This window comes from Botryllus schlosseri, chromosome 13 (assembly GCF_051294905.1).
Source record: "Botryllus schlosseri isolate E-star chromosome 13, Bs_hap1, whole genome shotgun sequence".
Lineage (NCBI taxonomy): Eukaryota > Metazoa > Chordata > Ascidiacea > Stolidobranchia > Styelidae > Botryllus > Botryllus schlosseri.
The window spans coordinates 15,363,175-15,381,477 of record NC_137248.1 but is presented as its reverse complement, the minus strand read 5'-3'; the positions used below and the strand labels follow the sequence as shown (position 1 = coordinate 15,381,477).

The 18,303-nt window shown below is 41.2% G+C and overlaps 1 protein-coding gene across 1 annotated transcript; it reads left to right on the top strand.

Annotated features, from left to right (window-relative positions):
• Positions 1–2,336: 2,336 nt before the first annotated feature.
• Positions 2,337–14,858, top strand: LOC145453370 (uncharacterized). The gene is made up of 3 exons (XM_080331335.1): positions 2,337–2,695; positions 4,031–4,129; positions 13,634–14,858. The coding sequence occupies exons 1-3, from the start codon at positions 2,507–2,509 to the stop codon at positions 13,784–13,786; spliced, it is 441 nt and encodes a 146-aa protein (XP_080187461.1). The 5' UTR covers positions 2,337–2,506; the 3' UTR covers positions 13,787–14,858.
• The last annotated feature ends 3,445 nt before the right edge of the window (positions 14,859–18,303 follow it).

The following is an 18,303-nucleotide window of genomic DNA, read 5'->3' as shown; positions in this document are numbered from 1 at the left end:
ATTCGCTAGATTTAGTGTCTCTACGTACGTGTCTTGATTATGAGAATACAGTATCATAGATACACTAGAATAGCCCGAGACCATGGGGTTGCAGGAGTTTTCAACGAAGTAATTAATAAGAATGAACCCGCCCGAAGTGAATAATCTGCGATAAGCTCATCAGTCATCGCTCATCAGTCATCATCATCATTGGTTTATTAGCAATTTTATCAGTTCCATACACCGCGAAAGCGATACAATGAAAAGATAGGAAGGTGTCGAAGCGACTTGGAGTAGTCTATGGAATCGGACACCCACCTTGGCCTAGGCGATGTAAAGAGGAAGCATGCACACTGAATGAAAAGTAAAGAAGATCGTATGGAAAAAAGCAAGGAACAAAAATGGGGTGGCATGTCATGGAAGGCGATATCGATAGGTCAGTCGTGGTCCGGTAATCTTGAGGATGGACTAGTATTCATTTAGTAGTAATTGCTTGTATTTCGACTTGAATATGGACATGCACGTCGACTGTCGGATGGCCGGAGGGATACTGTTCCACACATCTGGTCCGGCATATTTGATGGAGCGATGGTATTTTCGGTCGATCATATGATATTTGGACGACGTGGACGCGCGTGTGTTGTAGCCTATACTTATGCGCTTTTGATTCCGATGTAAAAAAGTCATTCAAATATTCGGGGCACCGACCGCATTGGATGTAGTGAATGTATATTATTATGCCATGATTAATGTTCAAAATAAAAATTATACATGCTGTAAATTTTCGAAGAAACCACTTGCTCATATACTCACCAATATCATTGATCAAATTCATTCATTTATGCAAAAACTTTTCGCGCCTAGCGCGACTAGGAGCCAAATATACTCTGATTTTTTATGACATTCATGTAGCCGATTTGGGTTCGTCCATGAATCGGTCGCCCAATCCAGACATAGTTCGCAACTGCAGGAATATGTGCGTCTCTGAATTGTATGTACAAAGGGTGGTGCAGGGTAGGATGGACGGATCTGTGGCGCGTTCCCGCGGGGGGAGCTCCCCTAAACTCATAACAAATTCAGGAATCCGGCCCGTCTCATGTTCATGTTCCTCTATCCGGCCCGCCGGATGGAGAAGTTGCCCGCCCCTAATGTATACCAACGGTTACTCGGTTAGCGTGCCACTGCGGTATATCTCAAGTACATGCTTGTATTGAAAGTTGATATCGACTCTACGTCGATCGTCTTCAAAACAGTCAACGGTCGCCTTTTTAATAAGACTACAGGAAACGCGCTGTGACAGACGTGTATGCGACAATAGCCAAATAGCTGACGTCAATGTTACGGAAAATAGTTCAGACCTGGATATCACGATTATTGTAACATTGATGATTGCCTGTTGTTGCATATATTACTTAAAACTGGGGGCATTTAAAGTCATCAAAGTCATGTTTTTTTGAATGCATCAGTAAGTCGTGAAATCAATTTTACCGCAAAAACAGCATCCCTATGAGGTATATTAAGTAAGTTATGAAGTGATACAAAGTAATATTCTCCTCGTTAGGTCATAAATGAGCTTTACAAGTTATATAGTACTATTTTTTAGTTATAAAGTCATATCGTTGAATACTTTATATAAAAAAGTACCAAATTACGCGGTGAAGCATTACGCGGTGAAGCAATTAGGTACTAACAAAGTAAGGCAGTTAGTCGTCGGGGTAGCTGGTTGAATGCAGCTCAACATAATGCCGAGAGACTCCCACAAGTGAAAGAAATAGTCAATGTATAGGAAGGTGAAGGAGTTTTTGTAAAGAGCGTCAAAAATTCAGTAACTGATCCTAAGTTGACTACTCAGTTAACAGAAATATGCCTCCACTACAACAATATTTAAAACTTGATACCCAAAATGGAATGTTGTACGTACACCATCAAAGAGGCCCATGCTGAACTAAATGTCTTTGCTTTCGGAAAAGATCCACTTGAGCTCAAAAAATACATTTAAAAGCGATTGAAAAAAAACGACGTGAAACAAATTATGGAAGTACAAAGAAAATACATTTTACCAGCGCTTCATGCAAAACTGCAGAAGTGTCAACTGACATCAGTATCTGTAGAGCGCTCATTTTCCTTACTCAGGTAATTTTACGTCCAAATCGTAACTTCAAAGACTCTAACTTTACACACTACATGAAACTGTACTACAGCAAAGGTTTAAAATAAAAATGGATGTGTATTACTGTTATGTTCTACTCTTTATTTCAGTGAGTGATGTTGTTCGCATGTAAAAAATACCCGATTTTCAAATAAAGTCATATGAAGTGATATTTTCCAATAAATAAAGTCATATTATTGATTTTTTAAGGTCTTATAAAAATAGCCCTACTTATAACGTTGTCTAACATTTGTCGTTTCAGGGTAACAGATTTCTTATGCTTGACCTGATCTTGCAATCTCGAAAGAAAGCGTTACATTTTCCAACGAACACAAACATCATAGTCAAAGCCGTATAGTATCTCTAGGTTCGGATTCAATGGCAAGCGACATGAATCAACAAAACGTAATGCTTCAGCAACAGCATCCTGGCAACACGCCAGGTCAATTGCCTCCATCCGAAGACCAGTATCCGCGAGATCCCAACCAGCATGTATACGACACGATTGTGAATCAGCCTCTTGTAGTGGTCAAGCAACCGATGATTCAGCATTGCCAAAATCATATGGTAAGGAAATTCCGATGCTCTTTCCAGCCAGTCACTTGGATAGATTTTTGGTAAAACTAAGCTCGGCAGATCCCAACACTAATAGGACAACGTAGGGATAATAACTATAGTGGTCGCGTATTTTCAAAACACACTGCAGATCTGTAATAGCCCGGCTTTCAGCCAGCACCTATCACAGTGTCGCATATAATGTTCCGCACGCTAACCAATATCCGCTTTCCCCTGTGCAGAGTCAGCCGGTGACTCGTTGGTGCGCGCAAGACAATATCAGGCTGAGTGATGGTTTGTATTTTTGGCGATTTGTTGATCCTAAAATTCTTCTATAGAACAAAAATTAACTTGCACTGTCAGTGATACGTGTCACGTTAAACATAACGTTTATATAGGCCACTTTTTGCTGGAACAAGTTTGCTGATTTGAAATGATAATAAAAATCTCTGAGTCGATTATTCCTGAGTCTAAAACGTATGGGCATCACTGACAATAATAGGGTACGCCTAACTGCGACTTTCGGGTTCTAAACACGTTTAGTGCTCAGTAATCAACTTATATATTTGTGGTAATTTAAGAGACGCTTTGGAGTACAGAACGTCATACTACTTTGAATAATACACTCATATTTATTACTGAAGCTTTTCGGCGGACAATCATTAGGGCATATCGTCAGCAGTAATCCGAGCATTCAAAAAACTATGTTAACAACAATAAGCATCGCTAATTATGACTTCACACATGCCAAAATACACAATTCGAATTACCAGAGAACTATAGCGCATGAACGGAGAGAACAAAACAGAACAAGACAGTGTAGGATTTTTAAATGATAATACGAATACTTTCTGTTGGCACAAACTAGGTTCACGCATAGAAATGATGGTGTAGGCCCTACTCAAAAACTATAGACAACTAACCTACGGATAGCTACGCAACACCAGCCATCACGCTTGCTTGCCCAGTGGACATTACAGCTCAGCAATCTGAACGCAACATAATTGCTAATCCCATCAATCTGAACGAAACATAATTGCTAATCCCATCACTGCAGTGAAGACCCGATCCGCATTATCGGTGAAGTTGACAGATACGCCATCATAATATAGAACATTGGCCTGGTTGGAATTTCCACTAATACCATTACTGGCCACTGTAAAATCGAAACACCAATATATGCACACAACAACAACCACAATTTTGCTTATACCGCTTGACATTGGGCTTGTAATGTTCGTTAGGCCACCCAACAAATTCACCGGAGAGCTGGTAAAACATAAAAACTCATGTTTGTTTATCGGGGCGTGTTACATTATTATTTGGTATGTATTTTTCTGTTCGCAGGATGTCCCCAATGTGCCGGATAAGATGATATGCTCAATCATCAACATGGTATGCTGCTGCTTCTATTTGGGAATTCCTGCCGTCATATTGACTATTCAGGTACTAGTACTCTTGTAGAATATCAATGGCAGCACCGTAACTGCATCACCGCAAGCCCCCCAATTGGGGGAGGCGCGAGCTCGAAAGGGTCAAAATTATTTCGTGAAGACGATAAATTACACTGGTAAACACAATTTTAGTTGATTTTTATCAGACAATTGACTTCGACTAACTTTTGGACCTATAGCTGAGAGTAAATGTAATATTTATTTTCATTGCCATATCCTGCAGTTTGCGTCAAATATGTGTGAATTATCATCGAATGATTGCATCCTCTAACCAAAAATGGGCGAATGCATCGGCCTAGATTGATACCAGTACCATTTTTTCTAATAATTCAATAGACCCCGTGGCTATATAACTTATTATATGATAAAAGTGTGGATTTCTATATGGTATGGGAAAGGAGTATGGCTAAATTCGTTAAAATTTGCATATTTTGGGCATATGCAGTGATGTAACAGAAGAAAACCAGCGGCATTTTAGGAATCAGCATACCAAAATTAGCCCAAACAAGTGCAAAATCAAAGTCAACAAAATTTTCGTTCAAAGTTGCTGACCATTGTTATAGAAGATGTATGCAAGTTTATTCAATTTCTTGCGCGAGGTGCGATTTAATGTTTCTAATTATATTGGTTATTGCAGCGGTTCTTAACCTGGGGGTAATTACCCCCAAAGGGGTAATTTACCAATTTTTGGGGGGTAATAGACATTTTTTAGAAACTTGTAACGCTGCACTGAAATATTTTGAAACGTAAATATGAATGTAGACTAACTTATATTTCTGCGCGCTTGTATATATTTTGTTTCGCTTAACACACCATACCTGCTGTGATCATATTACCCATGCACTAGTGATTATGAATAACAGGATCGAATAAAGAGTGCTAGGTAAGTCCAATTTATTTTGCAGTAGTGGGGATCATATATTGCTACGCATGCTGGCAACGAGGGTCGTCTAAGTTCAGCTTTACGCCTATATTCCCGTAACAATATCATAGAATTACAGTTATCAGTATTGAAAAGTGTAGTGGTCTAGTCTAGTCAAAGAAATTAAGTCGCACATCATCACAATGCCTTCGAAGAAACGAGGCAAGATATTGGAACCTTTTGGGTTCGCCTTCAAAATGAATAACCAATCTTTGTCATCATGGGATTGAACTTTCTGATTGAATTTCATTCAACTTATTGCCGTGACATAGGATTTTCTGCACTGGTATCTATCAAAACGAAATAAGTTTGCGATCGACAATTACATGAGATGATGTCTATTATCCTCCCCTTTGTCTAGATGTGTCCACCGGATAACACAAAAACTCAGCCTCAGCCTTCCCATTGACATGATATTTTCAACAGGCATTTCAGTGTACATTATGACGTCACGGTATGATGTAATATTATGATGACGTCACGTTATTTTTTGAAAGGGGGGTAATTGCATCCCATCATTTTCTTCTTGGGGGTAACGATATGAAAAAGGTTAAGAACCACTGGGTTGTTGGCTACCCTTCCCCTGAAAAATATAGATTTCTAGAAATTTACATTTCGACGTCGGCCATTGCCGGGCCCCAGCGCACCAAGACATAATAAGTTTCAGGCCATGTAACATGCGACTCCGAGAAGTGTACCAGAACGATCGACAGCGGGAAAACCTTGGCCGAACAGGACTGCCATTATACAGACCGCAAACTTCGATATATATACATATACATACATGTGTTTAATTGTCCATAGGCGCCTAAATGGCTGGCGCCGAATATTCCTGTCCTGGCAATCTGAACCCCACAAGACAAATGCCATCCCGCAGAGAAAAATTACACCGGACAACACATATATTCTTGCAGACAAAGTAAAAGTGGTTTTGGGGTTCTGAAGGGCACTAATTCCGAATATGACCTTACTTTTTTCAAATTGGCTCTTGGTTTGGAGATAACCCAAGGGGCTATTTTGACCAAAAGCTCCTATTTCCGCTGTAATGGCTAGTCAAAATATCGGCTCAGTCGTACTATAAAGTTTGGAAATTCAATCTACTTGTTATTTTCACACACAGACAACTCTTTTGAATCAATATACAGCAACAGAACTATATTTTGGGGGTATTAGATTTATCATAGTTATAGACTTTCACGGATATCATGTACGTGCATAAATAAACTCCAGTCATGTAAAGTATTTACCTGGAGTACTCAGCACGTCTTTACGTGTCTCAAGGAGCAGTTGCGTCGTCGTAAAATCACGTTGTTCTTCAATGTGTCGTAACACTTACTGACCGCTGAAATCAAATGTATTTCAAAGCGGGTTGAAATAGGGCCAATCCAACGTAGATGCATGTAATCATCTTTGGTTGTTAGTTCGGTACGCTCTGTTGATTTTTCTGTGTTTCATTGCGTTACTTTCCTCTCTATACCGCTGTCGATGACGTGTTCAGGGTAACCATATTATCAAGTAAGATTTTGCAGAGTCTGTCAAGTTCTAAGTTCAGTTTGTTACCCGAACATATCATCAACGGTCTATGCACGAGGGTGGCTATGAGGTTGATTTTTCGGCGTTTATCTAAATTAAGGTATTGGCCTGTGACTGTAGGTTTCCTAAAGAACGATGTTTCAAATTTATTGGTATCGGGCTTTTCGAATGTAACGTTCATTGACAATTAGTTATTTCGTTACTTTACAATTTTGGATCGCAGAACCGGGTGAAGCGTGTTTAAGTAAACGAGAAATTGATCACATTCCAACTCATTCCTAAATATGACACAAGTATCATCTGCATATCGGTGTTACCTAGGGCTGGGCAAAATCGAGTACCTGAGTGATTCGATTCTGAATCACGTAATATGCTTCGAGTCGAGTCGAGTAATCGAGTATCAGTCATTGTGACGTCATAACAGAATGTAATATGTCAAAGTTCAAATATGTACCTTTTATGCTACCACAAAGAATATAATGCCTGTTATCCATCACATTAAACATAGTTTGGTATTTTTTCGACGATACCGATTTCATAGGACTTGGTGACAATGCTGTGGAATGATCATGACTTCGGAAATGTGCTATTTCCAGTAATGTTCCTAGCTTTGTGCTATATATTTCGTATGCTACAATATGAAAAATCAGGTTTCAAGGCTTCAGCAGTGAAAATCAGTATCGAAACTATAATTCTCGTTGATAAATTAAATTTCAGTGGCGAGGAGCATATAATTTCAATACTCGAAAAATTCGTCTTTTACTACTCGACTCGAATCATTAAAAATAATACTCGATTCAGATTCGAGTACTCGAATCATTGTGCCCAGCCCTAGTTACAACAATGGTTAGACATGATGTCTCAAACACGCGGCCAGCGAGAACATTTTGTGCAGCCCGCGACGGCATTTTGGCATTCCAAGTATTCGACAATATATTCAACTGCCACTTTTTTTTTAGATTTGAGAAGTTAAAGTTCAATCTGACAGCACTCCTAAAACGTGCAAACACATCAAAGTACCCTATCGCGTGACTTTCAAAAGCTAACATGCGGTGGAATATCAGTTAATATGTCACATTTATAGTTCATGATGATCCATTGATGATTCTTGACTGAAAATTGTGATTTGGACTTATGTGCGCGACCGTTCGTAAAATTACTCGGGTTCGGACTGACTGGGTGAAAAATTAAAAGGACTCGAGCTGAGTCGCCTAAAACGTTACAATCGGTGAAGAACTTGTGCCTCGGAATGCCATGACTAATCGACCATGGACGTAACAAACGACCAAACAGCAGTGAAAAATGTATTCAACTGAAAAATATTATTCGCGTTACGCGCGATTTTATGTGGATAGGCCTTTTGATTTTAATATAGGTACCGTCAGAAATAGTGTTGAAAATCAACAGGTGAGACGAGAAATCTTATTGGAAACACAAGGGGTACGAGCGCTAAAAAGGTTTTGAAACAATGCCATTACCATGTACCATACCCTAAGCCAGGGGTGGGCAAACTACGGCCCGCGGGCCGCATGCGGCCCGCAACACCGTTCTGTGCGGCCCGCGAGTGTCTAAAGAAACTTTTAAAAAATATTGATAAAATGCGTACTAAAAATCGAAATAATGCAGGGACTTGATTCACTTTTTCTTAGTATATTTCCCCATGATAATTCTAAGACAGTGGTTCTCAAACGGGTGGGCACGTGCCCCTTGGGGGCGCGAAGGCGTCTTAAGAGCGCGACTCACATCCAATTCATAGTTATCGCTCTGTATTTAGTGTGAATTACATATTTGAAAATCTCTCATCCACAGTCGCAACCTTCCGTGCCATCAAACTACCCGGGCGCGCGAAATCTTTCACCATCATAAGGGGGGTGGGGGGGGGGGGGGGGTAGGGGGCGTGTCTTAAAAAGTTTGAGAACCACTGATCTAAGCTCTATACTTAATATCACAGCGGGATTGCTGCAACGAGATTGATAAAATTTGGATCACGAGTGGGATTTCAGATTGGCCACTCCTTTTGTAATTATTTTAGTGATGTGCTTATAAAAACGATTCGTGCGTGTCTTAGGTAGATTCGTTGTCTGTATGTGTAGAATTGGGGTATTTATATTTTATCTACACATAGTAGAAGCGTGTTTGAAGATAATACGGTTATGATGCTGTCAGCATTGTGTGTCCTGGAACTGAACCAACAGTGAAATCTATGAACAGATCGCCGCTCACAGATTTAAATTTCAATCCTGTTCGAAGAATCGGGCCAACCTTCTTTCATCTCTATAGCTTTGAGAAATTGGTTATTGAGGTCCGCCATCCTAGGAAATCTCGCCACTATATGTTTAGGACGTATGTACGATATCACCAAAGCAATGTTTGGCTTGTTTTATATATGCACATATATTATCTCCATGTCCTCACTATATAATCAAATATCAATATTGCATTTTGGTTTATAATCCTAATTTTATATAGTGCGGCCCGCAAATGGATTCAGATGTTAAATGCGGCCCGCGAGCTCAAAAGTTTGCCCACCCCTGCCCTAAGCTGTTATTGATTTGTTCCAATATTCGAAGGAAAATCTAACGAGGATTTAATTTGACTTTGGCAATGACATGAATAATAGCCAACTTATCAGGACTATACCAGAATCCCGGATTAGCTCAATTTAATGCTCTGTTATCAGATCAATTTTTGGTAAATTTCAACACACTCCACCTATCATTGTGGCTCGTCAAATGCCTGCTAGCTGCAATGTTATAACGCAACTGCTTTTACAATATCATGATGCATTTGTTCTCTCGCATATGATATCTATAACTCACTATTATGAAAAATTATGCCGAGCACAAAAGCAATTTTATTCCAATATTGGAAAATGTGAGTTTTTCGTACCAAGCTTGAATAGTCTGCAAGGTCCTGTCATATAAGGCCTACTATTGTTGATGCTGCGGCCCGCGGGGTCATCAGAAACTAGAAAATTGGCCCGCGAGCTCATTTGAGTTTGAGACGAACACACATTGGGAAAGAAGCTTGCCCTCATAATACCCGGCGAAAATGTTGCCCAAAGTAGGTCCCAATGGAGAACCCATTGCTACGCCATCGTTTAAGCTAAATTCAAACAGAGCAGGTTTCGGCCTGTATAACTTTAACGAAAACGTTACGCGGCAATGATGCTGGTGGTAGCCTACCCCGTAAAGCGCGTTGGCACAAATATCCATAATTTCTTGCAGCGGAATGTTTGTAAAGAGACAAGAGATGTCAAATGAGCTCAGGATCACTTCTGAATTTGGCATATCCAGGTTTCATATTTCACTGGCGAAAGTGAACGAAGCGCGATCACATTCCGTGCCGTACAATTCACGAAAAGGTTCCAAGATGTCAATAAGCCATTTTGCTAGTTGACATTGAGCAGACTCAATCATGGAAAGTATAGGTCTCATTGGGACATCCTCTTCATGAGTTTGAGGTAGTCCATACATGCGTCGTCTTTGCGATCTCATTGGTCTGATTGCGCTGTATATCTCCGCCGTCAAGACATCGTTTTTTCAATGCCAGTAGCCGGTTTACCAATCGTGCTTCAATTTTGAGCAGGGTTGTAACCAAGTCACATGGTTCCGAGTCACGAGTCAATCTTACTTTTGTGGTTTTGACTCGAGTCGAGTCGAGTCATTTTCAATTCATCAATGACTCGAGTCCGAGTCCAAGTCACCGTTTAAAGGGTCGAGTCCGAGTCATAGTGTTATGACTCGAGTCGAGTCCAAGTCACAGTATTGAAGTCATGTTCAGATCATGTTTTCAATCCTGCTTGGGTGATATCGAATTCCTAGGTTGGCAAACATGCTCATTTTCTCCCTGTCAGAGTTTTGGCACGTGTTTATTTAGGCAGTTAACGGACAGGTCCTGGCCTCATTTACCGATGCTACAGATAACTTCACTAAGTTAGAACGTAAAATCAAATATCCGTCTTGTCAGTCTGATACATCACCAATTCAAGCATTCAGTTTTTATGATAAGCACATCGACGCTAGCTCATAAATTGCCGATAGAGAACCAACGAGTTCACGGAGATACCAGCTGATAGAGAATCAGCAAATGCATGTTTATGTAGAGGTAGGCTATTTACACCAAGCCGGCATGCTGTAAAAGCGTGCATGCAGCGATGTGCATTGTGCAGTGACAAAAAAACAGATACCTTTTGATATTACCTGAGGTTTTCCCAATTGCATTACAGACTACATCGCAGCATCAGCATTGGAGAAATAATTGTACAATGGGGCTGTTCGAAAACATTTTTTCAAGTTTTCCGGCTACTCCTTAAAATTGTTAGATTGCCCGAAAAAAATCAAATTCGGCTCAATTCCAACCAGTAGAAAGCCATGCTATGAAAGAAAATTTTAGATGAATTACAAATAGAGATTTTCGAATTTTACCGGCTATCTCATGATATTGTTACATTGTGTAAAAATATGATTCATAGCAAATTCCAACTAGAAGAAATTAAGTTATTAGAGTAGAATATTTTGGATATGAAAAAATAGTCGGCTTACTACTACCATGTTATTATATTATATGAAAGAATTTCTCACTAAAAATACTTCATTTATTTTCAAACCCAAAATTTTCTCCTATCATATCATTGAAACTTCTTTTTAAAATTGAGCTAGATTCAATGTTCTTTTCATGCAACGTAATCAAGTAGCCACCGAGTAAAATAAAAAAGAAGTTACTTTGGAACAGTCCTATTCTACAAACATCATGCCGCATTAGCCATTCATTATTACTCACGTACACAATGCATATACCTAACAAAACCTCAAATAGACGGGTGGTATTGTGTGTTTTCACAGACAGCATATCACATCAATGATGAGTTACACTTTAAAAATACCAAAGTGGAAAGGAGATTCTCAGATATATTAGAGCGGCATGGCCTTAGAATACATCCAGCTCTACTGAATACACGTTGCACTGGTGCACTAGATGCAGGAATTAATAAGCATTTTTGAACCATACTGAAGAGCATAGGATAGGCTATTCATTCTTTCGAGTGGCCCAAAATTGCAAAGAATCATCGCTTTCAAATCTACACATAAGCTTATCGGTCTCTTCCAATTACTTGACTATCTGAGTCATTGCGTTGGCTCCAATTGAACTTTGCTTCGATTGTTTGCTTGTATAATTGAAAGTCCTAAATACTTTGATTGCGGAGGATCTAGTACCTCTTCGTCAGGTGATTTTGTACCTTGGCTGGTGATCCTCTATGAATGAGTGTCAGGCCCAATCATCATCAACTCGATTATTTTCTGCCGCAGTGCAATTCGGGATTGTTCTGAGTAATTTAGATCCATAAGCTAATGGAAACCAAATTTCGGATCGAACACGCATGATGTGAAGAGAATGGTTTCACCAAACGGTTTGGGATTACCGATAGGCCAATCCAAAGACCAATCAGTTGTGATCATGTTCACATTTACAAACACTCCTGCAAAACGCTTTAAAATATAATTTTTCAATGCTTCCTCTAATGCGCGCAAGTAATTGACAGTGATAGCGTGCCTAATTGAATGGTTGTAAAGTGAGAGAGAGAGAGCAGGGTTGGTAGTTGGTACTACCATGATTGGCATTGGGACGCAGCAATACTATCTGGCGAAACGAGAGAGTAGCTCAAGAGCAAAAGAGCCAGACAGCAATATTACGTCCCAATGCCGATCTCCATAACAATGCAAAATTCGAGAGGCACATTGTGGGGGCTCCAGGGCCACGAGCGGAATAACATTTATGTTTTCGTAATCAGTGCAGAGTCAGCTTTCGATTGATACCCGTTTTACCAAATTTAATGCTCGCCAAGCCGGTCGAAAATGACCTTCAAATTGCCTGTAGCCAACTCGAAATTGTGACGTGAATCAATTTCTGAGGCGTGAGATTTGGTTGTGTCGACGCCATATAAGACACTATGGTACCATTGTCTGTTGTTTTTGCGGCGGTATATCTGATATCAGACGAGTGCAACGAAAGCAGTGGTGACAAATAGCGATGTCGGCACAATTCGTCAGATGTGTTGAACTAGCCATTACGATTCGCAAATTTATTCATCTTCAAGTCATATAAAATAAGCCGAGTCATTGACTTGGGTCGAGTCATGCGTAATGACTCGAGTACAAGTCGAGTTAATCCAAATATTGACTCGAGTCGAGTCGAGTCATTTTCCCATTTCAAGAAAATGACTCGAGTCAAGTCGAGTCACAAAAAAAACGTGACTCGAGTCTGACTCGAGTCGAGTCATGACTCGAGTCATTACAACCCTGATTTTGAGTGTGTTATCAAATTCAGAAACGAACCGAGCGAGATAAATTTGGTTTTAACATGCAATGTTGAATCAATTTTCGAAATCTAGTCAACTTTGTTCAAAATGACAACACCTGATCCCTTGTCTAGTTAAGTGATATGGATTTCATGGTTGCAGCGTAATGCTTTGATATTAAGGAAACACTCCTTGTTCATAAAAAAATCCGCCAAGTCGATAGTGCATCTGCAATACGACTGCTCAGAATCTGATAATTGAGCTCTAAGAGCATGTATGGCCTCGTCTAACTTAGGTTCATAGTAATCTAATTGGCCAATCAGGACTTCAAATTCCGTAAATACCCACTCACTCTTGATAGCGGTCGGCAGTAGGCAAAATCCAGCCCATGGGATAAAACGAATTTTGCAGCCGGAGTGAGCTCGTGGTCCGTAAGGATGTTCTTTTTACTGAGACTTGCATTACTACCATCTAAAAACAGTACATTCAACGCTCTCGTATTCGAAATTTCATGGTGGTGACGTCATATTTAGTGATACGATTGTTGATATACGATGTTCTTTTTCGTTCTCTACTAGTTGCTGACGATTACCTCTCACAAGTGTCAGCCGAGGATATCCGGGTTCATTTCACTATGAATATACTGTTCAATGGTATATTGAGGTACTGTACCTCCAAGAGCTCTTCAAATATTTCAATCTGTATTATGTTCGTGATATTATTTTTACATCGATACATTCCAGGCCAACAATTTGCGGACCCACGATCCACATAAAGCGCATGCAAAAGCGTACACAGCAAAGGTATTGAACATCGTGGGCTTTGTGATCGGATTCGCCGCGACTGCGATTTTCCTCGCTCTCAGAGTCGTCGCACTCATGGAACGTTCGCCATAGCGATGTTGCAGAGATTTGATACAATTGTATCATTGACGCTACGACGTTCGTTGTTTCCGTATTATTGTCCGATTTTCACGATAAAAGGAGTTCAACGTGCATCTTTCACCACCAAGCGTCTGTTTATATACCAAAAAATAATAAAATATTTTAATCGCTCCCAACCGTGTAATAACTGCTTGCAGACAGGTAAAGGCCATGTTTGACCATGATCATCATAATTTCCAAGAGAGCTTGGTGTTTATTTACTTGACTGGCTATAGGCTTACGCATGATTGTAATGATATAATAGTGACAGTCAAATTCGTTATGTCTACAGTTAAGAAAATTTCGAGGCTGTTTTGTCTGTGGTCATGAAAATACCAGACCGCAAAATTTAGCAGAAATAAACGAACGATTCAAACCTGCCTGAACCAATCATACACGGTTTATGCTGGCAAATTGCTATGTACCGCACTCGAAGAAATTCAACACTGATGGTGAACAGTCACGAAAATATATTTGTTTCGATACGAGACACATGTCTACAATTCATTACAACCATCTTGATTTACTTCGTATGTTAGGCCAGTGCACTCATCAGTACCATTCGAATTAAGTAACTGTGAACAAGCTTCTTTCCATTAGTATAGGGCAGGGGGCACCAACAGGCGTTTCGCAGGCCGCATGCGGCCCGCGACTTGATTTGAGATTTCGGAAGAATGCTAAGGGATTTTGAAATACCTAAATTGATCACAGTTTCAACATATTGTTGTTTTTGTTTCAAAATAAACTGTTCTCCTGTGCCCAACATCATTATTCCTCACTAACCAAAACGACTTCAGCGATGGCAACTATATTGGCAACAGAATTCCACCGCGGAAAAATCAGCTAATATAAATGGGCTGGCCATATTGCCTTGACGTGCAATGGCCCGAAGAATGCCAAGACTGATAGACGGCTTAGAAAACGGCTTAGGGCTTCGCCATCAAATCAAGCTTAACGTGAAGTTGGTCTTTCATCTAGTTACGTCTCTCGTTAGCCCCAATATCGATTCCATAGTCGCTGAAAAGCGTTGTCATTTATCGTGCACAGCTCAGAGTCCAGCATATAAAGACTTTGATTATCACGATTGTACCATTCCTTATCTGTACTTTCCATCATGAGTTGATTGATTCACGTTGATTACGCTCACTCTACTTACCTAGTGCTGTGAGTAGGTAATCCGTTGCTTGTCCGCGATAGGGCGGCAATCCTTGCTAAGGTGACTGAATGGTTTCGAATACGGAACTACCATTTTTGATAAGGCATTCAGGGTGAGCGGAGGCTGTCGTCCTGAAAACGTGAATGTGACGCTTTCGTGTTGCTTGAAAATTCTTTCGCCGATGATGACGTCAGTTGCCAAGTTCTTCAGTATGTGAAACGAAACATTTCGATAGTCGTTGTTCCCCACGGTGAGGAGATCGAGACACTGACCTTCAATCGGCATGCGTATAGAAGTCTCCGCTAGCGTGACCTCGCCAACGATTGGCTGGATGTTCAATTTTTCTCGATATTTGTCGGCAAACTCTTGATCCATGAAACATTCACCTGAACCAGTATCCATCAATGAAGTAGCGTTCAAATTGTCAACCTTGACATCGCATACTACTCTAGACCGATCTGTAGCTGATAGAGTCGTTTTCGTGTTAAATTCTATTTCTCCTCTGCTGGGAGATGCGGGACCTTGTATCGAGGCAGTTTCCGTATCGATTCGTGGAAGGTTTCGTAGGCGAGATTGACACACCTTCGAATAATGGCCAGTGATATACCAATATCTGCATACGGCATCTTTTGCCGGGTAATTCATGCGAGGATGCATAGCGTCTCCACAAAAGAAGCAAGGCCGTTTCGAAGCGCTGCCATCGTCATTCTGAGTCTCGCCCCCGCCTTGTTGTCTCGGCGCACGCAGTCTTGTGGCACACGACGAAGTCGGTTGGTAGGCTTCAGAATCCCCGGAAGCGATTTCCATTGCACGTGCCTTCTTGAAGGCATCATCGAAAGTCAACGCGCTTTCTTCCAGAAGCAACGGAGATATTCACGGGCAGATCTCGCCTTCATCGCAGATGAAACGCAACGTTTACTTGCTGACAATCTTATCGAGCCAAGTAATTCCCCCTGGAGAGCTCAGGTACTCGTTGTCAAAAACGAACACTCTACCAAACGACGAATGGTCATTGATTACAGCAGGACAATTAACCGATTCGCTCAACTCGACGCTTATCCTCTGCCACGCATTGAGGACATTGTGAATAAGCTTGCTCAGTATAAAGTATTCACAACAGTTGACTTGAAATCGGCCTATCATCAACTCGAACTGGATCCGCGTGATCGAGAATTTACTGCCTTCCAGTCAGGAAGCGAGTTGTTGCAGTGGCGACGACTTCCATTTGGTCTGACAAATGCTGTACCTGAATGTCAACGAACAATCGATTACATCGTCAAGCAGAATAACCTGAAAGGCTGTTTTCCGTATCTGGACGATATAACAATCGCTGGGGTGGATCAGGCTGACCACGACAACAACTTGAGGGCCTTCATGAACGCTGCTTCACGCGCCAATCTTACCATCAACGAAGCTGAGACGCAACTTGCTAAGTCCGAAATAGCTATTTTGGGGTAAAAGGTCGGACATCAGTCTGTTCAGCCTGACCCAGAGAGAGTGACATCACTCCTAAATCTCCCATATCCAGAATCTGAGCATCAGTTGAAGAGGATGATAGGATTGTTCGCCTACTACGCTAGATGGATCGCAAATTACTCGACTAAAATCAGACCGTTAATCAGTGCCACGATTCCTTTGGACAACGATTCTCGTGAAGCAATTGATCTCATCAAACAAAACCTGACTAACGCCGCGTTACGACTAGGGCTGGGCAAAATCGAGTACCTGAGTGATTCGATTCTGAATCACGTAATATGCTTCGAGTCGAGTCGAGTAATCGAGTATCACTCATTATGACGTCACAACAGGATGTGCTATGTCGAAGTCCAAATATGAACCTTTTATGCCACCACAAAGAACGTAATGCCTGTTATCCATCACATTAAAGATACTTTGGTATTTTTTTCGACCATACCGATTTCATTGCACTTCTTAACAATTTTGGTGGATGATAATGACTTCGGAAATGTGTTATTTCCAGTAACGTTCGTAGCTTTAAACTGTGCCCGGTGTGCTGTAACACGGCCAATCAAGATTTCACGGCTTCCTCAGTGGAAAATAATATCAAAACTATAATTCTCGTTGGTAAATTAACTTTCAGTTGCGAGGACCGTATAATTTCAGTACTCGAAAATATCGTCTTTTACTACTCGACTCGAATCATTAAAATTACTACTCGATTCAGATTCGAGTACTCGAATCATTTTGCCCAGCCCTAGTTACGACCCATCAACGACTCTATGCCCTTCTCAGTAGAAACTGACGCTTCAGATTTTGCGATCGCTGCAACCTTGAATCAGGAAGGGCGCCCCGCTGCATTTCACTCGCGCACCCTATCGCCAGGAGGGCAACGACATTCGGCTGTAGAAAAGGAGGCATATGCTGTGGTCGAAGTGCTGCGGAAGTGGAGTCGTTTGCTCACCGGGCGGCATTTTACATTGGTCACTGATAAGAAAAGTGTCTCTTTCATGTTCGACGATCGACACACCAGCAAAATCAAAAACGACAAAGTCGCTTGTTGGCGATTGGAACTAATGACATTTAGCTGTACTGTCATTCATTGGCCCGGCGTCGAAAATGTCGGCCCCGACGCTCCAACGCGCGCCCATTGCGGATACATGGGAAAACACAAATTGTGCGATCTACACATTTCACTGTGTCACCCCGGCGTGACCTGCATGTCTCACTTCGTACGAGTCGAGAATCTGCCATTCTCTATGTCAGAGATACGTACCATGACTTCACAATGCGAGGAGTGTCAACAAATCAAACCTCAGTTCATTCGCTCCGACGAGGAGAAACTAATCAAGGCGACTCAACCCTTCGAACGTCTCAGCCTCGATTTCAAGGGTCCGTTACCCAGCGTTACGAAAAACAGGTATTTCCTCACTATCGTCGACGAATATTCACGATTTCCGTTTGCATTTCCCTGCGCAGACATGTCTGCGAAGACGGTTATCAAATGCTTAACGACACTGTTTCCTGTATTTGGGATGAGTTCATACATAGGCTACATTCCGACCGATGGTCGTCTTTCCAGTTTTACGAACTCAATCTTGGCTCAACTCTAAAGGGGTTTCTACAATCAGGACCACTAGCTACAACCCTCGTGGAAACGGACAATGTGAAAAGTACAACGGCGTGATCTGGAAGGCTATTCAAAGCTCATTGAAATCTCGACATCTTCCTCTCGGCCATTGGGAGGATGTGCTATTGGACGCTCTACATTCAATTCGGTCGTTGCTCTGCACATCGACTAATTGCACTCCTCATGAGAGAATGTTTCATCACTCTCGCCGCTCGACAAATGGCACCTCCATTCCGTCATGGCTTA

Coding starts and splice junctions, on each gene's coding strand:
- LOC145453370 (XM_080331335.1), top strand. CDS start 2,507: ATGGCAAGCGACATGAATCAACAAAACGTAATGCTTCAGCAACAGCAT. Junction 2,696..4,030: donor AGCATTGCCAAAATCATATG/GTAAGGAAATTC, acceptor TTCTGTTCGCAG/GATGTCCCCAATGTGCCGGA. Junction 4,130..13,633: donor CCGTCATATTGACTATTCAG/GTACTAGTACTC, acceptor GATACATTCCAG/GCCAACAATTTGCGGACCCA.